The 27875-nt window shown below is 41.2% G+C and overlaps 1 protein-coding gene across 3 annotated transcripts; it reads left to right on the forward strand.

Annotated features, from left to right (window-relative positions):
- Positions 1–34: 34 nt before the first annotated feature.
- septin8a (septin 8a) lies at positions 35–27875 on the forward strand. Of its 3 annotated transcripts, none has more exons than XM_089017770.1 (10): positions 35–194; positions 7014–7128; positions 8089–8284; positions 9596–9782; positions 15069–15230; positions 15826–15922; positions 19395–19563; positions 19656–19788; positions 19991–20160; positions 27337–27875. In XM_089017770.1, exons 1-10 carry the CDS (start codon positions 165–167, stop codon positions 27503–27505), a joined length of 1428 nt encoding a protein of 475 aa, XP_088873896.1. In that variant the 5' UTR covers positions 35–164; the 3' UTR covers positions 27506–27875. The 3 variants fall into 3 exon arrangements, with proteins under 3 accessions (XP_088873896.1, XP_088873897.1, XP_088873898.1); XM_089017771.1 differs by having other exon boundaries at positions 27340–27875; XM_089017772.1 differs by lacking the exon at positions 27337–27875 and adding an exon at positions 22197–22848.

Consider the following 27875-nt stretch of genomic DNA (forward strand, 5'->3'; position numbering starts at 1 on the left):
GTGACGCTGGCGTGAATGCTCTTGCCTCAGCTTTTTCCCTCTTCGTCTCGCATGTCAGCAGCAGGCGAGCATTAGCGAGCGTCGAGGGCAGCTCCCCTTTCGTCCCCCACACTTCTCACTCATTCCTCCTCGGACGCACGCTCGACCACCGCACATTCCGCACTATGGCTGCCACGGACGTGGACGTGTTTTCGGTGAGTGAACCTTGAGTCCCGTGGCAGCGTCTATTCCCCATGACGCTCCCTTGAAAAAAAAAAACGGTCGCGATAGTGATTTACGGAGTGTTAACCGGTGTGTGGCTAAGCCTCTCCCCAGCCTTAGGAGCCACCAATGTGGGGTTGTCAGTGGGGGCTCAACCCACCGCACGATGGAAGTACTCCGTGGAAGCAGGTTTATCCAAACAAATGAAGCCTCTTTCAAGTTATTTTCCCGTGAAGTTTTACCCGTAAGCGTATATATAATATATTTAATATATTTGCTGCAATATAATTGCATCATATGACTGTTATTGGTGTGGGTGTTTTTTAAACATTAAATGCATTGTAGTCCATGACAATTTATAGCTAGCTAGCCGGTATATGCTCCAATTTTGCCCACCCCTTGAAGTGCATCATGAAGACGCCTCCAGGATGTAAATTTCCTGACTAATATATGTTAACACGCATTTAATCCTTCCTTAGATTTATTTGTGAAGGGGCGGAGTTGGTGAGGACATGTATATAGCATTTGTGCATGTCTCAGATTGTCACAAAATACAGGAATGTATCTGAAATATTTCATTGGGGGCAATAAATCAAGCACCGTTTTTTTGCTGTGCATGACAAATTGATGGAATTCATAACACTTCTGCATGGCTCCTTAAGAAATAATACTTGAATATAGTTATCATTTAAAATTACACAGAGGACTCCAAGTATCACCATAATGCCTTTAATTCACATTGTATGGGTATTTTTCCGTCTTGAACATTGCTACATTTTCAGAATAGCACCGTTTTCCGAATGTTTATAAGTTGTTATTGATTTTATCATGAATATAATAATATAAACATCATCCCTGATCCACAGCTGAAAAGGATGATTTGATCCTCTCCTCTTTCATCTAGAACTGCTTCAGGTTACAAAGAGGGTACAGCAAGTGCTAAAGAATGAATGATTTTCTGTGTCTTTGTGTTGTCATATTATTTGTTATTTAGTTTTTTTGTTTCATTTCTTTCCTTTCCTCTTCCTTTTCTAACTTAGCTGCTGTGTTACTTCCGGGTAGATTGAACCCTGGCGTGAATGGCTGCCGCTGCTCACCAGCACAAAAAATCCTGTGACTGTAAAGTATCCTTGAGAGTTTTGAAAGGCACTTAGAAATTAAATGTATTATTATTATTATGATGAATGGCCATTTTTCTTTGAAAAACAAAATCTCAATTTGCCTAACATTGTGACTTTTTCAATTGTATACAATTGTAACAACCTTTGAAAATGCCTACTTTGTTCCCCACGTCTCATCTTCACTCTTATCATTTTGAAGGATTGGATTGGATGTACCTTTACATTTCACAGCAGCAAAGTTGTGAAAGGAAAATGAAAGGAAAGAAAGAAGTAGAAAAACAAAATACAAAAGCTGTTGGAAAGGCAGCCACTCTTGCGGCGCCATCTTGAACTAATAAAAAAAAAAGTAAATAACAAATAATATGATTCATTCTTCAGACTTGCTGTATCCTCTTTGTGACATGACGCAGTTCTAGATGAATGAATGTGAAACATTTTGGTGTGTCCTTAATATGCTTTGTTACTCGAGAGCTACTTGAGAGTTTTAATGCATGATTTTGAGGTGGACAGTAGAGAGGAGTGAGTTTTAAGGATCAAGTGATTAAGAGGAAGATCTGGGCTGCTCCTTGTTTGTGCAAAAAAAAGAAACAAAAGAAAGGAATAGGATTAAAAGCCGGGGTTGCTGCTGAGCTTCTATTCTAAAAACAACGTATTAGTACTGCTGACCGAAATTTTCCAGTACAAAATTGGGGAATTGATTTTGGGGAAAGGAGGGAATGCAGAGAAACAACACAACTGGGGCCCAACTTGGCTTCCTGTCCCTTTTTGTGAACTAAGTGAGACCATATTGAACATACCGACACCGTTGGTGTAAAGGGCACTCTGCTATTGATATAGCCGTGTCATCGGCACGCGTCGCCGAGCTTCTGCATAACTTTGTAGGCCACGCGAAACGATCGATGCAGCCAATTACACTGCAGCTGTTGTTTTTTCTCATTGATTCGGGTCGAACAGGGGGCCGATTCGTAACAGTACCTCATTTATTTAAAGAGACCCTCCAGTGATGTTTGAACACAAAGGGTGTCAAGTATGTAGAGTAATTTACATCTGGAATAATACCGTATTTTCCGGTGTATAAGGCGCACCCAAAAGCCTTGATTTTCTTCCAAAGATGAGCCACAACAAATTTCACAACTGACTCAATTTCCCCCTGTAGAAGTAGTGCATGACCCCAGCTTTGACTGTAGCGCCTTCTAATGTGGTATGCCCTATATTTGGAAAACTTTTCTAGATTTATATATTTTATTTGATAAACTTGTTTTTATTCATTCAATGAGCGCCTTATAATCCAGTTTGCCTTATACAGTGATACCGCAGCATACAAATGCTTTAGCTCACGACCTTTTCGCCTTACGAACATTAAATTCGCGAGGATATAATCTTGGCATACAAACTAGTTTTCGGCAGTCCCAGTACGCTAAGTCGACCATTGCTACGTGTGGCTAAGGGTGTTTCTGTGTTGTCTAAGCAATGGTCTCAGGCAATAGAAGAGGTTGAAAAACGTATGTTGATTTGGATTAACGAAAAGCAGCTAGCGGGGGGCATTGTGAGTGAGGATATTATCGCCGAGAAGGCACTGCAACTTCATTCGGATATCATCAAGAGGCAACTACATCAACGACCATCACAATGGTAAATAAAATGACTTTATTATATAGTACACTTTATATCTGTAATTACAATACAATAGCACATTTACTATACATGAAATAAGGCATATTTTGTGTAGTTTTAAGGCTTATTTAGAAGAAAATTATGTTTTATGGGGACCTGGGAATGGATTATTCTCATTTTAATGGTTTCTTATGGGAAATAAGAAATGTTTGGCAGACGAACCTTTCGCCTTACACACACTTTCTGGTAACTAATTAAGTTCGTAAGCTGAGGTATCACTGTTTATGGAAAACATTTGGAAATATACTCCGGTGCACCTTATACACCGGAAAATACAGTAATTAAAAAAAAAGCTGTACTTGATGCAGTTGTCTCGCCCTAACAAGAAGTGAATACCACCCATAGGGTTTAAACCGCCACATTTGCTGGATTTGGTTCGCATGGATTGGTAGCACCTGCCTGAGGGGAGTTTCTGGAAAAGGTAGTGGGCAGGGTGCGGACTGTCCAGTAGAATTTGCTGTCCCTTGACTTGATTTTTGCAGTGTGAAAGTCCTCGAGAGTGAGTCGGATTCACGTCACATGTGACGATAGTTGAAACTTTAGTTTCACTTTTATAGCATCATCTGTTCAGAAAATACGATATGACATTCAAATTCCAGCACTTTTGACTTGTTAATTTCTCAAAGGAGGGTCTTCAAAAAAAACAACACCACACTCTCTGGTCACCAAGCTTACTGGGCTGCTGTTACATAAGGAAAAGCCCTACGACATAGTCACCATATAGGGCGCTTAGTGACCCTGAAGACCATTGTCTCTTTCCCCGCTAGCCCTGGCATGCAATCTGGAATTATCATCATGCGCAACTCAAGGCAAGAGACAACCGAGTCATGCCACGCCACAAGATGCTTTGCTCCTATGGCCTGTATGCCAACTTGTTTTTTTTCTCCTCAAAGACAACTTCTTGAAGGACTTAATTATTTAACACATTTGGATTAGACGCCGTGCACCACATGCTTGATTTTGTGTGTCATCTGTGATGTATTGCATTGCGGTGCTTATAGAGCGAACATGCCACAAGTGCCTTGAGGCAAGCTTGTCACTCAATGTTGTGTACAACGGATGAGATCAGCGCTGCCGCCGTGATGCAAATGAGTCAATGTCTACGTATGGAGGTCAAAGGCTCCCAAAACTTGACAAGTAGACCTCGAAACAATTTTGTCCAGCAAATTTTGATATAGGGTCGAAGTTATTATTAACAGATTAAAAGTCGGCCCAGTTGGAGTTTAATCAAGCAACATATTCTTTTGTAACTCATTCACTGCCAGGGTTTTTGTAATTTTCACTCAAATTACAGTACCCACAGAATATTGCGTTTTAGGACTACATAAACATTCAATTCAGCTCAAGAAACCGTGAGTTCATCAGAAAAAAAAGTTAATTCCTAAATTATATAGGTCTGGATTTATGAGGTGCAAGTGGGGGTGGCTGTACAAAAGGAAAGTGCTCTGCCCCTTCATGGACGGAAAAAAAAACATTGCCAGAAGTCTAACCAGCCCTTTATCGGCACCCTCCGGCAAGAAAAACCAGAACCGGAACGATTTTGGGAATGCATTTTTAATTCCCGAATAAATGTAAGAATGACAGTGAATGAGTTGAAAAAGTTTATGCAGTGTGACTAGCAAGGTGCCAAACCATTCTAATCCGTTGTTCCAAATTGATGAATGCCATTATAAATCTTGGGCCTTACCAAAAAAAGTTATGTCATTTAAAATACTTTTTTTTTCATTTGGAAATTCCAATATGAAGTTGTGCAAATTTTACATGGGGGGGGGGGGGGTACATTTCGCTTTCAAGGCTGCACTGTAGGACAAAGCTCATTCAAATATTTGATTTAGTGCACAAATACGAAATGAATGTTTTTTTTCTTCTTTCTGTGGATCGTTGACAACAAGTGGAAGACTGCATGCACTTGCATATTTTCATGTTCAATCTTTTCCATATGTTGTTTTGGCTTCTGAACCGTGCAATCTCATCTTCCCCAGTCAATTAATCCTGTCCCATCAGCGGCAGTAAATCACTGCTAAACCACATAGTCGTGCATCCAGCCAGGGGTTATTTTCTGCTTAGTTGACAGTTCTATAGAGTCATTCTATTATGATTATTATGATATTACCATATTTGACAATAAAGCTGACTTTGATTATTATTACTATTATGTCATCCCCCCCCCCCTCTTAACTTTAAATGCATTCTTCAGGTGAGCGTGCAGTGATTCATCGAACGCTTTTGCTCATAATTTGTGTTTTTATCCGTTTCAGTTCCGCGATCGTGTCTGCTCACTATCACGAAGATAAACACGTCTGGTTAAACAATCCCCTCGCTCATTTATTTCGTCTTTCCTGTGGGTCTCAGATGCACGATGGGTGGGAGGGGGCGGGGTGAGGGCAACGCGTGAGAATTGCTGAACAGGAAAGGGAGGACAGGAATATTGCAAGAACACATCACAATCACAATTCTGAAGATGCATTTTGACCATCAAAGTTATCAGATGTCGTCCTCCCCCACCAACATTTGAATTATGTCCGAATGGTCTCCAGAAGCCCTCCCTGATCCCGACATCTGTTCTTGACACTTTATGCTGCTCCTGTTGCGGTCCAGTTGATCCTCATTTTCCACCTTGCTAAGCAGCCACATGGAGTAAGCCTTGAAAAATAATTACTAGTTATGTAATAGATGTAAGTCGGAAATTGTTGAACATCTGAGCTGATTGTTGAATTGTTCGAGACCTCACACAAAGAATATATTTTAAATCAAGGTTCCTCGGGTAGGGCGCGCCGGAAAACGGGAGTTGGGTTGGCTAGTTTGGGATCGTTATCAACAGTGATTTTGAATCATGGCAATGTGTGTACAGACGCTCCACAACCTACGAACGAGATACTTTCTGAGCGGTCGTTCATAAGGTGAATGTGTTCGTAAATTGCTCGAGTGCTATATTTTGTATGGAATGTATGTTTAAGTCAAACACTGAACGGGGAAGTATAAAGCGCAGATGCTCTAACAGTCGTAAAATAAATTCAGATCAACTGTAGTACAACAACATAGTATATCATTGGGACTTCAGTAAGCCTGAAGCTGAATTACTGAAGCTGCTGGCACATAATTACTAAATTACGTGCCAGCAGCCATTACTTTTTGTTATGCACCGCATCCTTCTGGACCGCCAACTGGGAAGAGGGATTTCCTCACCGCCCACATACTCTACGCAGCCAATCATAAGCGAGCTCGGCAGAAATGGGCCTGAACTCGTTGACAACACTGTCCGAACATTTTTTGACATACTGTACTCGCAAAAATGTTCCGATATACCGTTATTCGTAACTCGAATGTTCATAAATTGCGCAGTGTCTGTATCTAAATGTAAAAATCCATTGTAACACTCAGTTTATGCAAAATTCCCTGGCAAATTGAGGATATCGCTATTATTTTCTTGTTGTTTCGGCTGTAGTTAATTTGCCGGAAACCACCTGTAGCCCCTCCCTGCAGCCATTTCCTGTTGTCCCAAGCCACACATTTCCGCCGAGCAACCATTGTTTCCTCAACGATGGATGACCTTTTGACTGTTCAATCCAGTCGACGCTTCATCTCATAAACCTTTCGTCTGCTGTGCGTCCCAAACTACAACGCGTGCCTAAATTACACGACTCGGCGTTCCAGGTTTAAAATTTAATACGAAGCATTGCCGATGCGGTCACGTCTAGTCGAGCTCTGCTCTCGGGCTGCTGCTGTTGGCCGTGACATCAGCGTTCAAGAATGCGGCCGTTTAGTATCCCCCCCCCCCCCTCACGGCCGAATGAGCGTGTGCTTAGTTTGCAGCCTCTTTCATCTCAAGGTTCATATCTGCTGCTCCGACGCTCTTTTTTTTCTCACTTACTGGCTGTCTCCATTAAGACGTTTTCTGTCATGCATATATCACAGTCTGCGATGGTATATAAAAGCTGTATTTGTATTTGGATTTTTATTAATTTTTTGCTTCCTTCATATATGATTCTCTCCTTTATTTGTTTGCGTTGCCCGCAGAATGAAGAGAAACGCACCCTCAATCTGGGCGGCCATGTTGGATTCGACAGCCTCCCCGACCAACTGGTCAGCAAATCTGTCACGCAGGGTTTTTGCTTTAACATCCTCTGTGTCGGTAAGTCCCAAAAAAGTGACCTGGTTTTTGTGTTTAACTCATGACGTGATCAAGCTGGCAAATACATTTACGGTATTTTCCAGTGTATAAGGCAAGTGTATGGAGCAACTTCATTGAATGAAAAAAAGTTATCTAAAAATAATATCTGAAGATGTAAACGTTTTCCAAATATAAGGCACATTATAAGGCGCTACTGTCGAACTTGGGATCATGCACTACTTCTTTGACGGGGGGAAATGGAATCGGTGGCTGCTGACAGTAGTTACGAGACCTGTTGTAGCTCAATATAACTTCACATATAAGGCGCAACTGCGTATAAGGCGCATGGTCATCTTTTGAACAAAATGAAGGCTTTTGGGTGTGCCCTATACACCATAAAATACGGTATTTGTATAAAAAACATTGCCCTTCAAAATGTATTGAAATGCCTCAATTACATTTGCAGCACCCCTCTCACATTCCGAACATGTGAAGATGACCTTAAAAAAATCACAATATTGAGGGAGAAACGAGGGTTACAATGACATTTTTTTAAACTTCATTAATCCCTAATTTTGTACCCCAAAAAAAGTCAAAAACCCTGAGATGAATAAAGCCATTTTATTTTTTTAGCATTTGCAGTGCTTTATTTTCGAAATATGCAAAGTCATGTGTTTTCTGAGCAACGATGCATTTTAAACGGTTCACTTATTTTTGTTTCACAATACCATTCGTTTGCCTGACTCTCAGTATTCGCACAATGCTGCATGGTCAATTGTTTTTTTGGGATCAGTTACAACATCAACAGCGCGTCTGCCATTGAGTATTTTAAATTAATTCTTAACACCAAATATTGAGTCGACTTTTCAAGACTAAAATCTGCATTAAAACCAGACATATTGATCCAATGCAGGCTATTGAACGCCCCAAGCACTTTATGTTGCCCCGTGTTTTCCTTACATTACTTCCAATCATCCCCAGGGGAGACGGGCATCGGCAAGTCCACGCTAATGAACACGCTCTTCAACACCATGTTTGAGAATGAGGAGGCCAGCCACTATCAGAATGGTGTCTACCTACGGCCGCGGACGTACGATCTGCAGGAGAGCAACGTCCACCTCAAACTCACCATCGTGGACACCGTCGGCTTCGGCGACCAGATCAACAAAGATGACAGGTAAGGATGAAGGAACAATGAGAAACGTGTCAAGAATATTTTTTTAAGTAATATAATGTTACGTTTTAAGATGACGAGAACTTTAGATGAATGGAACGTTCTAAAAGTAGTCCCATTTGGAGTTTAACCAAACAACGTATTCCTTCTTAACTCATTCAATGCCAGACGATATTTAAATACAGTATGTGTTGAGTCTCGTGCCAGTTTTTTTGTCATTTTCACTCAAATTGCAGAACGCACAGAATATTGAGTGTTAAGACTGTATAAACATTCAATGCAGCATAAGAAACCTTCAACTCTCTTCTTTCATGAGAAAAAAATAATAATAATTCCTAAATTATATGGGTCTGGAGTTATCTGAGCTTGAAATGGGGGCTGCTGTACAAAAGGCAATTGCTGCCCCCTCGTGGAAGGAAAAAAACATTGCCAGAGGTCTGACTAGCGCTTTATCGGCACCCCACCGCAAGAAAGACCAAAACCCGAACAAATTCAGGAATGGCGCTCCACGTCATAGTTTCAATTCCTGAATAAATTCGGGAATGGCAGTGAATGAGTTCATTGACATTTTGCAAAATACTATTCGAACATTTTTACTTTAGTATAACTCGTAAGAATAAAAACCAATCCGGCAGCGTGTTTGGATAGAAAAATGATCCCTGTCAACATATTTGAATTCTTTCAGCCACTATTTTTCTTGAGTGGTTGCCACGATAGCTTCACGTTGTTCCGTGTTCCTATGTAAAAAGCAGACATCATATCAACACACGTTCCCGCACATTTTTCTTTCCCTACCGGGACTGAAAATAATATAAAAGAAAGTGGCGGGGCGAGGAGAGAGTCTTTGTTTCGCCGAGGGACCGAGCCGTCTGCTCATAGTTGGATCCTGACCAACGAGCGGCATTCTCACGCCCTTTTGAGAACAGCCACCTCTGTAGGCCACGTTCAAGACTGACAGACCCTGCAGTGCGCAATAAAAGCATGTTCAAAGGTCATCGCCGGCACATTCTACAAAATGATTGAAGATTTCTCTGAAGTGATAACAATGAAGATTTTTGGAGATAATTGAGTCATATATTGTATTTGCCAGGGGTAAAAATATATCTAGACTTCGAACTGTATCGGAATTTTAGTGTACGTGTGCTTTGACGGTATGTCCCAGCGAGAGTCTCATCTCACGCTCAGCTGAGCGGCCTCAAGCTGAGATCTTGGCGAACAACCGCAGACGTCTTCATGCTTGCATTCAGCACATCAAAGCGGACACGTTGCATCTGCCCGGACGTGAACCCTTTTTGTGTTTGTCCTCCGGCACAGTTACAAGCCCATCGTGGACTATATCGACACTCAGTTTGAAAACTACCTGCAGGAAGAGCTGAAGATTAAGCGCTCGCTATTCAACTACCACGACACCAGGATCCACATCTGCCTCTACTTCATCGCCCCAACGGGCCACTCGCTGAAGTCCCTGGACTTGGTGACGATGAAGAAACTGGACAGCAAGGTAACCTCGTGAAACTCGTCTTCGTCACGGTTGGCCTTATTGCAAGGGTGTCAAACGCATTTTTTGCTGCGTAGTAGGTTTCCTATCGACTGGGAAGCCATTAGAGGGTTACATCCCGTCCACATATTAAATATCGAGCGCACAACGAATTAACTCACTCACTGTCATTCACCAATGTATTCGGGAATGTAACATATGATGTAGAGCGCCATTCCTGAATTTGTTTGGATTTATTTTTTTCATGCCTGGGCGCCGATAAAACACTGGCCAGACCTCTGGCAATTGTTTTTTATCCCTTTCACAAGGGGGCAGCATTTCCCTTTTTTCCATGTTAGCGCTTTGTTCCAGCTTCAGCTGTTGTTAAAGCACTATATAAACCAATATGTATGTATTGCATTGCATTTTGGACAGCCACCCTCATTTCAAGATCATATAACTCCAGACTCATATAATTTAGAAATTAACTTTTTTTCTGATGAAAGAAGAGAGTCTAAGGTTTCTAACACTGTATTGAATATTTATGGAGTCCAAAAATATTCTGGGTCTTGGAATTCAAGTGACAATGACAAAAACCCTGGCACTGGAGTTGACACATTTTTGCGCGTCTGCCGGTGAATGAGTTAATGAATAACTGTAGTATTTTTCAAATCTGGAGTCAAGAATAATGACTGTTATTGGGGTTTACAGTACATATGACAATTTGAAATTTTGATTCGGACATCAGCTAGCATCATCGAGCTAGACATGTTAGATTTGCTTTCACGGGCTGAATAAAATGATATGACGGGACCAGATCATGCCCCAGGGCCTGGACTTTGACACCTGTGGCCTATTGTTAGCAAGTCATCGTATCCGTGTCGCAAAATCCAAAAGCCTTTTCACTAAATGCGGTGTGCGTTTCATCCCCTGGAGCATTTTGCCAGGGTGTTGTTTTCATCCTTGGTTGTTTTAAAGGAATACAAGTCAAACCACAGGTTTCCGCCTCCATGATGGCTGGGGGGGTGTGGAACGTGCACATTTGAGCCAGCTCGCCGATTCTCAAAACAAGTACAAATTCAAGAGGAAGTTATAAACTGCCTCAAAGACATTTGTTCACTGATTGCATCATTATTTCGTGAACAGAGCCGACCTGTAGGTGTCTTTCTTGAAGCCAACATGTTTCTTTTATTACTGTGATAAATATAAATCCATCTGTCTCTTGACCACCATAGCCGCAGAGAAACCAGCATGGAAAAAAATGCAAGGGAGAAGGAAAAAAAACCTGCATAACTCAAAGAACGTTTGCATATATTTCCACACACTCGAAAGTTCACTGTTGGAAACTGATACTCAGAGCAGAATGGTTACTTAAGCGCACACATATATAATCAAACGTTGATTTACGCATTGTAAAGTGGTAGATTTATCCCTGTGTGTCTGGAGATGTGGCGCTAATAAATCCAGAAGAAAGCAGATGGTCAGCTTGTGACAAAAACCTGCTGGCGTACTCGGGCTATCAACGCATGGTTGCACCCTTCCCCCTGCCAAAATGTCTTCTGTTGCTATTTAAAACAATTCCTGAATCCCGCAGCCAAATTTTGCTTCGAAAGGATTTTTCATGCAACCTTTTTGTGGGAGAATCAAAATACTCCGGCATTCCCCCCCACCCCCACCCCCTTTCAGTTCAGCGTATCATAAACGCCGCAAATCTCTGCAATGCTTAGAAATGCCAAACCGCGAATATGTATTTTTATCTGTTGATGTTTCTTCACCTCCCACGACTGATGTCACAGTTTTTCTTTTCATCAACATTCCACTTAAAGGACAACCGACGTCACTTCTAAAATACCCAAAACACGCAGTATATTTTTATTCAAATGCAAAACACCAATAAAAATGACTTAAAGTGTCAAAAATCTGCAAAAAGTTGAGCTGCGAATTGGGCATTTTCAGAAAGTCCCGCCACCAGTTCGTGACGTCACGCCAAGACGTCTTGCATTGCTGGTGAATCAAAACAATGGCTTCAGATTCGGCGAATATGCTTTCTTGTTACACATCCAGTTATGACTATGATTCAAATACAGTAAAGTCTCGTTATATCGATATTCAAGGGAGTCCGAAAAAATATCGATATAACCGGGACTATCGATATATAGTTTGCATGTAATTTTCTCCGTGCGTGCATAGAAATAGTATCGATATAACCGGGACTATCGATATATCCGATATCGATATAACGAGACTTTACTGTAGTTCTGAAGAGGAAAGCATACATGTTTGCAATCGATTCAAGAATTGCCGTGCCATTTTGAGGCAACATTGGGGGGAAATGTATCACCCAAAATAAGGCAGAAAATGGCGAATTAATCAGCCCGTTTCCACAGGCTGATAAATTCCTTCCATGGAGCTTGGTCGCCCTCTTCTGGCGGCTTTTTGGTGCAACATGAGGTTTTCAGACCAAACAAGTACAGAAAAATACATTGACGTGATGGAAGGACTGCTACAATGTGTCTTTTTTTCAGTCAGGTGCGGTCCTTCAGTGACGTCACGTACGGACTCGTCACCAACTCAAAAACAAGACTTCCTGAATATTCAGTGCGAGTCTTAAAACGTAAAATATAGCTATATGCGGTGGAATCTTTGTAAAATACACTATGTAGAAGTCATTTGAAGCCATTTTACAAATTATGGACACAACTTGTCCGAAGACGTCGGTTGTCCTTTAAGAGTGAATTATCGCCAAAACGTCTGCTCGCTAGTCAAAACCAACCACAGAAACCCCCACTCTCACCCCCTGCATCTCTGTCGGACTCTTCTCCCCACAATGCGAAAGATAAATATTGTTTTGTTTCATGTGAATGCGAGTCGGTGTCGAGTGAACTCGCCGTGATACTTTTACACCCATGACATTTTCTCCCAAAATAAGACTCATTCAGTCGCGTTTAAGATAAGCATAGTAAATGGTCTTCATGCTTTTGCAAAATGTAGATCTTAAGCACATTTATTACAAAACTAGTATGTAAAATGTATCCTATGACTGTAAAGTGACCTTGAGAGTTTTGAAAGGCGCGTATAAATGAAATTTATTATTATTATTATATGTTGACCTATAATTCAAAAGAAACATTTTCTTCTAGCCCTCTAGCGGAACGAGTCATTGTAAGCCGTCGTCGCCATTACAGTGGAGGTTAAAGTAAATTCATCGTGGAATTCTGGTCGTTTTTGGATTAGTAACCAAATTTGCCTCACACAAAAAAATATTCCCTGTCTGAGTAGCAAAACAAAACCCAGATTTTCATTTCATCGTCATATTTTTTGCCCTGTCGCGATGACGCGCTTGAATGTCGAAGCAAATCAGACACGGATCTCCTGTCAAGACAGGAAACGCTGTCACGAATCCAACAGGGAAAGTGGACCAGAAACCGCTTTCCCCCCTCACGGTCTGTGCAATTTGCTGTCAAAGCAAGGCAATGTTTGTTTTGTCCCTCATTAGTGGAGCATAAAAAAGCACCTCCCTTGCACGGGTCTTCTTCTTGGATCCTGAGGCAGGAACACAGATAATCTGTTTTGTCTTTCAGTAAGCCTATTTTTTGTTCTTAAATGACAGAAGGGGTCATTTCTAGGGAAACTGTCACAGCATCCAGATTCATTCCTCTATGAACCGGTTTTCTTTTTTTGTGCCTTGGAATGAAATGACAGCCATTTTCGTGCTTTTGATTGAACCAAATGTCCCCGTTTATTTGGACAGTCTTCACTGTGTGACTTCCTACTCGCAATGCAGAATCTCTGTATACACTTGACAATAGATACCACATTTATGCACCCGTGCCTTTTTATATGAAGCCCAGCGTGGGACGGCGCTCCCCACCTCTGTCACGCCTCTCAATTTGATGTTGAAGTTTTTATGTAATCTGACCCAACAAAGAACGATAGGGAAATTTCCCCATTTCAGCCTACGCTATTACCAAATACCTGACTCTGTTTTATTTGTTTTAACTGGCATTTTTTATATTAGATTGGATAGAATGCATGGAATAGTCTCACAGTGGAGAAATTTACATTTCACAGCAGCAAAATGATGAAAGGAAGAGGGAAGAAAAAGTAGAAAAACAAAATACAGTAGCTGCTGTAATGGCAGCCACTCTCGCGGTGCTATCTTGAAGTCAAAAGAACCAAATAACAAATATGACAACACAAAGACACAGGCAGTCATTCAATCTTAAGCACTTTTTGCACTCTCTTTGTTGTATGAAGCAGTTCTAAATGAAAAAGGAGGGGATCAAAACATCATTTTCACCAGTGGATCAGGGACGTCAGGGTGAAATTTGCACGCCTGCCATACAAGCTTTGAAAGCAAAAACGAAGCTGGTGTCTCACAGCTCCTGTCCTACGTAAATCCGCTTCAATTCCAAGCCGCGACAGTTCCACATACACATCGGACGCTCCTTTCTTCCTATCTTGGACTTCTTTCTTACAATAAATTAATTTGATTAAAGATTTAAGCATGATTTAAGCATGATGATGATGAAAGAGGGTACAGAAAGTGCTTAAGAATGAATGTCTCTCTGTGTCTTTGTGTTGTCATGTTATTTGTTATTTAGTTTTTTTTTTTTTTGTTCTTTTGACTTCAAGACGGCGTCGCGAGAGTGGCTGCCTTTCCAGCAGCTCCTGTGTTTTGCTTTTCTACTTTCATTTCTTTCAATAACTTTGCTGCAGTGAAATGTAAATTTCTCCACTGCGAGACTAATAAAGGCAAATCCAATCCAATCCAATGATGCCCTGCTATAAATTAAACATCTGGGGATGTTTGCAGCACTTGTAATATGACTCCAGAGGCGCATTGACATTGTGCGACTTGGTGGGAATCTTTGGCGTCCTCCCAGGGAGGATTTAAGGAGGTTGTGATGTGCATCGGAGATCAAGCGCAGTTTGTTTTTACAGTCGGGGTTTGATTCCGTGTGTATATATATGTGTGTGTGTGTGTGTGTGTGTGTGTGTGTGTGTGTGTGTGTGTGTGTGTGTGTGTGTGTGTGTGTGTGTGTGTGTGTGTGTGTGTGTGTGTGTGTGTGTGTGTGTGTGTGGTAATGTCTGAGCCTGTTGACTGCGCTTCGCATTTGTTTGTGGCCCTTTGAATAGGGCAAGTTTATTCATCTTCCGTGATTTCAGTCATTTGCCTTTTGCAGTGAAGGTCTATTCATGCAAACGCAGAATAATCATCGAATATGAGAACGCATGTCAGGCTTTTCTCATTTCTGTGCTGCTCTGCCGGCATACTTCTAAACATCCCATCCTCCTCCCCCTTCCCAGGTCAGCATCATTCCCATCATTGCCAAAGCGGATACCATCTCCAAAAGCGAACTACACAAATTCAAAATCAAGATTATGAGCGAGCTCGTGAGCAACGGCGTCCAAATATATCAATTCCCCACAGACGACGAAGCGGTCAGCGAGATCAACTCCTCCATGAACGTAAGTGGTTGTGAAAACTACAGCGCATCCCCCACATTGTCATTTAGCAGTGAAAAATTAGTTTTTTCCCGCTACCCACCTTTTAAAACCTTGACATTTTAGTGTAAAACCATTTGGGGGAAAAAAACTCCCTCTTGGATAAATAAAGCTGCGTTTTGTTTTGCCTACTTTCCCCTTCTATTCGCGGCTAGTGACATCACCGCCATTTTATTCCGCTAAACCAAAACCACGCAGGCAGCGGGCGTCAACTCGCCACCTAATTTTTGGGGTTGCCTTTTGGGAGCGACTACCCGACGAACCACAGCTTTGAGAAAGTGTGTGTGTTGAATCAGAACACCAAAATAAGGCCCCCCGGGCCCCACCGAGCTGTTAAATGAACAACAGAAGTGCGGTGCGGCTCACATAACCACATGCTTGTGCGTCTTTCTCATGTGGGCTGAATGAAAGATGCCTGCTGTAGTTCAACAGCCTCTATATTGCCCCCCCCCATCCCCCATCCCAACGTTTGTGCTGCACAAGACACTCAAGCTGCTAACATGTGAGCGACAGCTTTGGAATGACGTCATTGACGTTGCAGCCGCTGTTGTGTCTGTAGGCTCATCTGCCCTTTGCTGTGGTGGGAAGCGTGGAAGAAGTTAAAGTTGGGAACAAGACGGTCAGGGCCAGACAATACCCCTGGGGGGTCGTGCAAGGTGAGTGCACACAAACGGCTGTGTCGTTGGAGCTTGTATGTTTGCGGGTGTGAGGAAATTGCGTTTGTCGGTGAAACCCAAGCCGACAGGTTAAAAGTTTAGAGTACAAATAGAGACAACTTGAAAGACCACCATTTTATAGCACTAAAACCAATAAAGTCAGCTTTTCCCTTTTAGTCTGCTTTCACTGAGACTTGTGCTTAGTATCAGTCCCGACAACTCCCTGCTGCTATTAATTATGGTTTTCTTGATTATCATGACTAGTGCGGCAATTAGTTTTTTTAGGAAAATGAAGACTTTTTTGGTGCGCCATATACACCGCAAAATACGGTAAATGGAAAAAAATGTGATAATTATGGATGTATGCTGTGCAAATGAGTGTGACTGTCAAAGGATGGCAGTGTCATTCCGAAATCACGCCACATTCCAACCACAATCAACCTGTTACATTTATAATTCCCCATCAGCCTCAGTCACAAACGGCAGGGGTGTTCAAACTTTCTCATCCAACTGAATACATCAAATTGCATGGGAGGTGTACTTGCAGTGGAAACTGGAGCGCTTCTGGTGTAAACACGATATTATTAGTAGCGGACATTATCATCTGAAGGATATTTTTTGCGCGACGCCCACAGCTGTGACTTTGACTTGATGCTGAATGACGCATCCAACGCTCATCAGCGGATGAGCAGCTTGGACATTTTGTGCAGATGCCATGATTCTTTTGCCCTCTTCACTTCCAACCGCCTGATTTGGGTATTAGCAGTGAAATCTAAAATCAAATCTGAAAACGGATTTAGTCTTCTTTAAAAAAAAATGATATCCCCATTTTAATGTAATTTATTTTATATCTTAGTCGTTCAAATATTGAACAATTTACACCTTCAGCAGCAACAATACATGTAAAAGGACTTTTTTCCATTAGCAAAATGTGCATTTTTTTTCTCATTTTCATTTAATGAGAACGTTAACTGATTCACTCTGACATGTGCAAAAATGTGTCCACTCCAGTGTCAGGTTTTTTTTGTCATTGTCACTCAAATCCCAGGACCCACATAATATTAAGATTGAGGACTACATAAACATTCAATGCAGCGTAAGAAACCTTAGACTCTCTTCTTTCATCTGAAAAAAAATAGTTAATTCCTAAATTATATGGGTCTGGAGTTATATGAGCTTGAAATGAGGGTGGCTGTCCAAAATACAATGCAATACATACATAGTGGTTTATTTAGCGTTTTAACAACAGCTGAAGCTGGAACAAAGCGCAAACATGAAAAAAAAGGGAAATGCTGCCTGCTTGTGGAAGGGAAAAACATTGCTAGAGTTCTGGCCAGCGCTTTATCGGCACCCAAGCAAGAAAAAACAAGACCCGGAAAAATTTGGGAATGGCGCTCTACGTCATATTTTCAATTCCCGAATGCTTTTCTGAATAGTAGTGAATGAGTTCTTTTTTTTTTTTTGCATGAGCAAGCGGGTCACTCAGCCATCAAAACACAAATTTCATCCACAGCATGTTCATGTGAAAAGGAGGCCCCGTATGAGTGGAAACAATGTATACAAGGCAAATGTCATGTAGACGCGTTATGCTAACCTCCGCAAAAAGCCATGAGAATTTTTCCCAGAGGGAAGGAAGGACAGAAAGACGACTGTCGGCCGGAGAACAGGCTTTGGGTTTCTGTCAGTGTGTATGTGTGTGTGTGCATTCCTTGAAGAATGTTATCTCTCAGGTCCAGATGTTTTCTCAGCTATTTGTCCAGCCGGACTTTTGTGTGTTTGTATTCAAACGTGGAAACTATTAAGCACTTAGCTGCCATTTGGATCCTTGGCCAACAACTGTTGTTTTCTTTTTTTTTTTGTCTGTGAAACTGAACTACATGACCAGTCTGTTGCAAGCTTCTGTTTGCAGTTGGTGTGTGCATGCAAGCCTGTGGTCAGCACAAATAGAATGATATAAGTGAAGAGTGAATCCGCCGCGTGTTTTTTTTTTTTTTTTACTTCTTTGCTTATATGAACATATGAACACTTCAATTTGTGAGTACAAAGCCCCCCTTGCTCCATCCTGCCAATTAAACTTAATCCGGTTGTGCTTAAAATAAGACGGAAAACAATCAGTTCTTTATGGGTCATTACATTTTCCCCCCATCAGAAAGGAACAGTCGAACCCTTTGTAAAGAACACCGTTTTAAAATTAACTAATTCACTGCCATACTCAAATTTGTTCGGGTTTTGGTTTTTCTTGCAGGGGGTGCAGATAACACGCTGGTCAGACCTCTGGCGATGTTTTTTCCCTTTCCACGAGGGGGCAGCATCTGCCTTTTGTCCATGTTAGGGCTTTATTGCAGCTTCGGCTGTTGGATTGGATTGGATTTGCCTTTATTAGTCTCGCAGTGGAGAAATTTACATTTACATTTAAAACGCTATATAAATCAATATGTACGTATTGCGTTGTATTTTGTACAGCTACCCCCAACTCAAGCTCAGATAACTCCAGACACATAACTTAGGAACTAACCCTTTTTGTCCTGGAATTTGAGAGAAAATGACAAAAACCATGGCACTGGAGTGGACACATGTTGGCACATCTTCTGGCAATGAATTAGTTAAATTTGAAAACATTTGAACCACTATTGAAATCTTTTTGATTAAAACCTCTTTAATTTATTCAGAATAATGTGGTATTTGTTGTAAATTGACGTTGAAAAAATAGTAGGCATGGCTGGAAAAATAGCATTTATTTATTTGTTTTCATTCCCACCCTCAAAAAAAAAATCTGAACTGCAGTTTCCTCAGCAGTGTCTAATGTTTTTTGGAGGATGTTCTCTTTGCATTCCTTTTGGAGATGTTTTTATGGAGCTGTTTTTCTTTAGGCTGAAACAGAGAGGAAGGGAGGGCCACACTGTGACAGATTGGCTATTGGAATGCGATGGAAAATACTAAACGGGAGCAAAGGCCCAGCAATTAAAAACCACAGTGTTATTTCACATTTGTTGTGCCGTAGTGCTGATTTGCAGACTGTATTCACCAAAATCCTTTATTACTATAAACACATTTTTGGAATGAAATGCTGTTATATGTTTTCAGTACATGTCAAGAGGAAATGAAGTTTAAAACAAGATATAAAAGGCTTTTATGGAGAATTTGCTAGAAAAAAAAATGTGGCAAAACTACAGCATCGTAAATGCTGACACGCACAGTGTCATGGAGTGAGCGAGTGCTTCATTGCTTTGTAAAAAAATTGAAAAGGGCTTAGTAGTTAACTCTTTATGTCTTTGAGAAAAATAGCATAATTTGAGAACAATTTAAACTTTTTTTGGAGGGGGAAAATGTAGTTTTGTGTTTTGAAAAAGGGGTTTTGATTGAGTCGATTGAGACATGCGACAACAAATTGGTGACCATCTACCAAAAGGACAGCCACCATTTGAATTACATGCATGTGATAAAATGTCATTTTAATTTTTTTTTTTCTAAGTGGAGAACGAAAGCCACTGCGACTTTGTCAAGCTGCGTGAGATGCTTATCCGCGTCAACATGGAGGATTTGAGGGAACAGACGCACGCCCGCCACTACGAGCTCTACCGACGCTGCAAGCTGGAAGAGATGGGCTTCAAAGACACCGATCCGGACAGCCAACCCTTCAGGTACTGCAAGGAGGAAGAAGGGCATCACACCAAACTCCAAATCCCCCTCAGAATATCTCAAATGTATTTCTGCTTTGTCTTTTTTTTTGCAGTCTTCAAGAGACTTATGAAGCCAAGAGGAAAGAGTTTTTGGGAGACCTGCAGCGTAAAGAGGAAGAAATGCGACAAATGTTTGTCAACAAAGTCAAGGAGACGGAAGCAGAGCTGAAAGAGAAAGAAAGGGAGGTCTGTGTCTGAAAGAACAATTTGAGGTGGATAACATGGAACACTCATTGTGAGCCAAAGATGACCTCAAAAATGTTTTTTTTAATCGATAAATGCTTATTTTTCTGTCTGTGAAATGCCAGAAGTTCCAATCGTGATGTCCTCATCTTGTCACTCCCCGCATTGGACCCAACTTACTAATTGTTTGGCTTATCTCTCATAGCTTCATGACAAGTTTGAGCAGCTCAAGCGCATGCACCAGGAAGAGAAAAGGAAAGTGGAAGAGAAGCGGCGGGACCTGGAGGAGGAGATGAACGCCTTCAACAGGAAGAAGGTGGCCGCCGAGACACTCTCCCTCTCCCAGCCCCTCAAGAAAGACAAAGATAAGAAAAAGTAAGCATGTGCTCCTCCCTCTCTTTGTAACACTTGTGCTTTTCTTCCTTCCTTTCTTGATCGTCTTCATCTCATTCTGTAGTAGGACATACAGAGATACCTCGGTTTACGAACGCTTTAGCTAATGAACTTTTCGCCTTAGAAACATTAAATTCGAGAATCTTGGCGAATCTTGGCATACGAACTTGTTTTCGGGAAACACACGGAGTGCCACAATGACTGCCGGGCTACTTTTCCACACACCATTTCTCTGAGTGCATACGTGGTTTGTTATCAACGATACATTTGCTATTATGGGACCAAAAAAGACCCCGCCACAGGCTAGTGTTAAGCCAAAGAGGACACAAAACAAAATGACGGTTGAGCAGAAGAAGGAGCTCATCGAGAAACACAAACGAGGTGTGCGTTTGTGTGACTTAATGTCCCAGTACCAGTATGCTAAGTCGACCATTACTACGTATGGCTAAGGGTGTTTCTGTGTTGTCTAAGCCAGTGTTTTTTAACCTTTTTTCAACCAGGGCACGTTTTTTTACATTGGAATTCTTTTGCGGCACACCATTAACCATCTTGCAGGAACAAGGCAATCAGTGACGTGTTGCCACACGGACAAATATTAAGTTACCCTCCCAGACACGTTACATAATATTGGGAGCAAATGATTAATAAATGTTTGTAAAACTTTAAAAAGGAGCATTGGATAGTTTCTCACGGCACACCTGAGGATCTCTCATGGCACACTAGTGTGCCGCGGCACAGTGGTTGAAAATCACTGGTCTAAGCAACGGTCTCAGGCAATAGAAGAGGTTAAAAAAAACTTATGTTGATTTGGATTAACGAAAAGCAGCTAGCAGGGGACATTGTGAGTGAGGGTATTATCGCCGAGAAAGCACAGCAACTTCACTCGGATATCAAGAGGCAACTACATCAACCATCACAAAGGTAAATAAAACGACTTTATTATACCATACAGTTTCAATTACAAATACAAATACAATTTCTTTAATTACAATCCAATAGCACATTATTACACGTAAAATAAGGCATATTTTGTGTAGTTTTAAGTCTTATTTAGTAGAAGATTATGTTTTGTGGGGACCTTACTCTCATTTTTAATGGTTTCCTATGGGAAACTAATGTTTGGAAGACACACTTTTCACCTTACACACACTTTCTGGGAACCAATTAAGTTCGTAAGCTGAGGTATCACTTCATTTGATTTTCAGGCCCACCATGTTAGCCTTTGACTAAATGGTATGAGTTGACCAGACATTTGAATTTCCGTAGAAAGCCTCCGGGCATACGCGAAGGGAAGTTATTGCTGCTCTGACCCCCGCTGGACACTTCCTGTCCTCTTCCTCTTTTCCCCTTCCTTGCACTTCAGCATTTAGAAACATGCTCACTTCACTCCAACCTTTGGAGTGAAAATTTCTCATCCAAAATTCACTTTGCACACAACGTGAAAAGTGAATTTTGACGATGCGTGATGCGCCGCTTATCATGTGTCCATATCTACACCAAACAGGATTTTCTTGTTTGGGAGTCATTTTTCCACTGAGCCATAACCGCTCTTCGCAGTCCGACAGTCATTTTAATGCGACGGACGGCACATCCGTCATCCAGACATGCAGAAAACAAAAGCGCACATCATGATGACTTGCAATCTTTGGAAAGGCTGGTTTAATTATTTTTTTTGACATCGTGATTTTTTTTTAGCTGGTGATGCTTTGGCCACGCATAGATAGCGCGTCTCGTTTGCTGACCGTGTACTTGTGAGGGTCAATGACTGTAATTTAAAGGCATGGTGAACTATCCATTAGGACTCAAAGTCATCTGGTTTTAGATCCGTGTCTAATCTCAAGCAGTTCTCAGCTAATGCCTCAACCGTGGATGCGTTAGCATGTGGCTCCCTCTAGCGAGCTTCTATTGTGTCATCCATTTTTCCCTTTTCTCACTAACACACACACATCACTATTTTGTTCCCTCTGCCCCCATGATGTTTGTTTTTATGTAATCACATTTATGTTTTGTTTTTTCAGTTAATTTATGGCCGCCGTTTTCCCCTCCCCACCCATGACCACGGATTTGTCCTCCATCACAACAGCGACGACAATACCATGTTCATTTGTGTTCTGACATTCCATCTTGACATTGTGCACGTGGACCAATGATGATGATGAAGCCGAGGTGACGCATTGGTGAGAGTGTTCACTTTGACAACAATGGCCATCATTTATTCAGGATTTTTCCCTCTTTATTATTTGTTTGGACACTTTATATGAATATTTTGTGATTTATTTTTATTTTTTTTAATGAACACACCAGAGATTCAAATCGACTCATGAACAGCTTGAGGCTGTTTGGTACTACAGTGCAAGTCTTTAACAATGTAGGGGTGTGCTTATTATAATAATTATTCACATAATTTTCATATTAGTTCAATGTATGTGAATATTGTGAAAACTTACTCTACTTACTATGCAAAAAAAAGATTTTGGGAGTATTATATTGTCACATGCGATATAACGGAAACATTATTGTAAACAATAGGGGACGGCAGTAGAGAGAGACACACACACACATTGAGGAGAACCTCAAAGCCTCAGTTTGCTGAAAAAAAAACGAGCGCAGCTGTGTTTACCGTTGTTGGAAATAAATGCAAACATTAAACTTCCCCCGCCTTTCGCTGCACACGCTGTCCTATAATGTTGCCGGTCTTCGTTGGCACAATATTCTTCATTCCCCTCACCCCCCATGCTGACTAGCTCCTTGTGTTTTTGCCAGAGGTGTGTGTGTGTGTGTGTGTCTGTGTGTGTGTGTTGGGGGGTAAATTGAGTCCTACCCACTGTCTGAAGAGGAAGTGTCTGACAGGTGACGATTATGGTTCGTTGACAGTGTGTTCCGTTGTGTACACTGTATGTGTCAACAGCACCACCAGCTGCAACCCCCTCCTCCTGACCTCCTCATTTAAAGAAATAACTTAAATATACACTCATCAAACAGCGACAGTAAATAGAAACGTAATAATTTAATATATGTCCAAACTATATGCAATCAGGATTTGTGTTGAAAGCCAAAATATGTATGCAACTTCCCAAAAAATATGTCTATTAACGTTTATGACCCTGCTGGTATTTTGACAACAGCATTTCCTCATAAATGTAAGAAGACATTTGGTAACTGTGAAGGAAAAAATGTCTGTTTTAGACTTAATTTATTAGTATTAGTATTAGTAGATTTTAAGTATAATTCAAAATCAAAAGTGGCTTTGACACTGATTGATGTGAATTTTGGAGACACCCCGTCAATCATGTTAAGTCGCTTAACTAAAAGAAATAAGGTTTCAATAATAAACGCAGCTCAAATTAAATTAACTGTAATTCACATTTAAACAAAGAATAAGCCCTGTTTTTTAAGTAATAATAATAATAATAATACATTTAATTTATAAGCACCTGTCAAAACTCAGTCACTTTACAGTCACAGGCAAAGTGAAGTATCAAAATTTGCAAATTTCCCCATTGTGGACGAATAAAGGTTTTCTGATTTCTGATTCTGAAAAGTGAATATTTGTCCAGATAAAAAAAAAACAATATAAGCTTTGAAGAAATGGCTTCCAGTCGGTTTTCCCACAAATCTTTTACAGTTCATACAACTCAACATTTTTAATAAGCAATGTTTTTACATTGCTCACAAATACCAAAGAAAAAAAATAATATTATACAACATATCCATGTTGGCTGTTAGATTTGCTCTGTTGACTGAAAACTAAACTATTTTTGTGCCATAGGGGTGTGACTATACTCAAATGTAGAATGCCAAACATTTGATGAAGAGAAGTCTGTTTTTTTAAGTGAATACGGTGGGTAACTCAGAGAAGGACAACACAATAATGAGCAACAACCCTTGTACAGAGAGGCCTTTGCTGCCATTATTATTCTTTGTGCGCAGCGCCAAACGAGGTTCACTGGACCTCATCCAGAAGTACAATCTGCTCCCTCCAAATAACTGAACGGCGTTCACGGTGATTTTTGGAACGCATGATTCTAAGAATGGCAAACATCCAAAACACATTTGAGCCTTGAGGTCGAAACTTTATTGTGTGGTATGGACACAATAAAGTTAACAGAGTATAGCTGCCTGGGGAGGTAAGGAAGAACACTGGTAACTAGTTTGGCTCTGCTGTGAGGACAGTAACCGCTTCATATATTCATAAATAACCACATTGGTAAATTGTGATACTTAAAGGACAACCGACACCAACATTTTTTTGTTTCCTAACTGACCAAATACACAAAACACGCAGGCTGATAGTTTTAGTCAAATGCAAAACACCTATAAAAATGACAGTGTCCCAAAACTACTTCAAAATGACCTTAGAAGGTCCCGCCCCCTTGCTCGATACGCCACGCCAGGACATCTTGCCTGGCTCGAGAATCAAAACAAGGGCTTCAGATTCAGATGATGTTTTCTTGTTACACATCCAGTTATGAATATGATTCAAATAGTTCTGAAGAGGAAAGCATAAATGTTTGCAATTGATTAAAGAAGTCCTTCCATCTTATTTTGAGGTATCTGGACTCCAATATAGCGCCCAGAAAATGCACAAGATGGCGCCCAAGCTCCGTTGGAAATGGGCTGATTTGTCTGCTGAGAATTTGTGTCAACTAGTATCAAATAGTAGTCTTGGTGCAACACACAACAATCCACCATCGCGTTATTTGTTTTTACCTTCTAATTTCGCCATCAACACAGATCAGCCCGAAGTTTTCAGACCAAACTAAGTACCCAAAATGCATTGTGTGTCGCTTTCTCGGTCAGGGGCGTTCCTTCCGTGACGTGAGGACTCGTCACCAACTCAAAAACAAGACGTCCTGAATATTCAGCGCAAGTCTAAAAACGTAAAATATAGCTATATGCGGTGGAATCTTTGTAAAATATGCTCAGTAGAAGTCATTTGAAGTGATTTTACAAATTATGGACACAACTTGTCCGGAGGCGTCGTTTGTCCTTTAAGTGCACATCACATTCTTCTTTTGTGTGGAAGTAACATTGTGTGTAAGAGCGTTAGCAAAATCAAATGGGACACGTCAATCCTAAAATAGAAGCACAAATGATGGCTCGATTAGTGTAGCAGTTGATGATCACATGACTAAAGAAAATCAACACTAGTGGAATGATTAATTCAAATCAATCGTATCATTAAGTAAATCATTTTTTTTCCTCCAAGAAATAGATGGCATTGCTAAAGTCAATGTGATTAAATAAAACTGTTTCTTTAATTTAAAGTCTTGAAAAGTGCTACTGTGACTCTGGCTGTGGTTAAACCAAAGCGCCTCATGAAAAAAAAAAATAATAAAAAAAAAAAATCGGGATTTAAACCCCCAAAAGCATTAAAAAAAAAAAATGACATTCTGAACTCAAACACATGACCGCCTCGACTTTATCCTTCACACAAAGAAAATCCTTTTCATGACAAACATCTCAGGTGAAAAAAAAAAACAATGATTAAAAAAATAGTTAATGAGAACTGAATTGGACCGCTCTTCAGTCAAGCAAGTGCTTATTGCGTCACATATAATCTCACAAAGACTAAAAACAGTAACCCAATATAATCCGGAGTCACCATTTAAAACCAGATTTCAAAAGTAGAAGGTTCTTATTGCATCTGCAACTTGTACAAAATGCAGCGAACCTTAAAAACAAACACAATTTACAGTATGCTTGGCCCAAATGCTCTGTGACTTAATTGCGGGGGATGCAGCGGTGGGCAGGGCGAGACACTCTCCTGCAGAGAATTGAACGGCGACGCCTCTCCGCCGCCCCCCTCTGCTTTCGAGCTCATTTCCTCATCGTACAAACGCCTTAAACCGTCGTAATACTCATCCGAGTCTCGGAGTTGGTCCGCGGATCGCACTTTCCTGATCCTCCGTCTGAGGCGGCGCGGGGTCAGGCGGCATGGGGTCGGGCGGATTTTGTCCACCTCCCCCTCGTAGATGTCGGTGCTGTCAAAAATGTAGACCGCGTTGGCGGGCAGGGAGAACTCGAGGCTGCGGAGATGCTCGTCCACCGTTTCCTTGCAGTGGATGAACTCGACGCTGTCCACCTTGATGGATGGGAAGTCGCGAATATTCAAAATGAATGTTGTGAACAAACTAAATATGATTGTCATGGTGACCACTGACAAAACAAGGCACTTTTTTTGTTCTTGAATGCATCATTTCACATCTCCGTTGCAAGTAGATTTTGTTTTAGACTCTCGTAAGCAGAACGACAAATATCATCAAGGGATGGAAATCGCAGTTGCAGGTAATATTGTCGCTTTATTCATAAGTTATTTGAAGTCATTGTGGTAAAAAAAAAAAAAAATCCACCAAGCAGCACACTTCAGTTTGGTTTATTAATCAATACACTGGTCTGATTTTTGTTTTGCTATGCACGTCTGATGTTGAAATCTGCTACAGCTAGCATGGCACTAGATTTACATCACAATGTATACAAAGAGTTTTCTCCACAGGGTGTCCGAGCTCTCCCTTAGAGATAAGGCGAGAAGCTCGGTCATCCGGGAGGATCTCGGATTCGAGCTGCTTCTCATCCCCGGATAAGCGGTCGAAAATGGATGGATGGATGGATGTAAGAAGCGTGTTTTATTTGAAGCCCCAGTATCAAACTGAAAAGAAGTGTCTCGCTTGGTAGAAACAATTCAGATTAACTTAACTCATTCACTGCCATTTCTGAATTTAGTCTGGAATTTAAAAGTGTGACATAGAGCGCCATTCGCGAATTTGTTTGGGTTTTGGTTGTTCATGCTTGGGTGCCGACAAAGCGCTGGTCAGACCTCTGGCTATGTTTTTTTTTTTTTTTTTTTTACCTTACTGCTGGGGGCAGCATTTGCCTTTTGTCCATTGTTGCGCTATATAAATTAATATGTGTTGTATTTTGTCCAGCCGGCTACTCCAGACCCAAAATCAACTCTTTTCTGATGAAGGAAGACGGTCTAAGGTTTCAATCGCTGTATTCAATGTTTATGTAGTACTAATAGTCAATATTATATATTGAGTGAAAATACCAACAACCTTAGCACATTTCTGTCCTGTGCCACATTTTTGTACATCTTATGGCAGTGAATGAGTTAAGAGTCACCCCCCCCCCCTTTCTCCTTACTTGCGCTTTCTTCAGCAGGTCCGTAAAGACAGAGAACCAGTCGGGTGTGAGCGCCTCCAGCTCCAAGGTGATGATGGCCAAGGCCAACGTGGAACCCTTGAACTGCCAAAGCTGGTGGCAAGCCATACAGTGCTGCACCTGCCTGGTCCACAGTGCCACCTGGAAACCAGGAGGCCTCTTCTGACGGCCCATGGACGGAATGAGGTGCGGGTGGCCGCAGACCAGCAGGGCGTGGAACTGCGATGGGAGAGATGAAAAGGAAAGCGCATGACGTCATTGTTGTCATTCTAATCATCCCGAAACTCTCGTCGGTGTTATCAGGTCGGACGACCATTCTCCACCTCATCACACCTTCACTCATTGATGCACACGTTTGTATTGTATTGTAATTGTATGTGCAGTGCTTTTCTGTGCTCTGGCCGTCGGCGCCACACCCAGTCTGAATCAAGCCAAAAAGAATGAAAATACATTCACCGAAGCGGACCATGATACATTCTGGGTCCAATGATGGATAAGGTGTTCATCTTTTCGAGGAGCAATGTTGTTATAAAAGC

Source organism: Hippocampus bargibanti, linkage group LG16 (assembly GCF_051943395.1).
Source record: "Hippocampus bargibanti isolate YZ-2025 linkage group LG16, ASM5194339v1, whole genome shotgun sequence".
NCBI lineage: Eukaryota > Metazoa > Chordata > Actinopteri > Syngnathiformes > Syngnathidae > Hippocampus > Hippocampus bargibanti.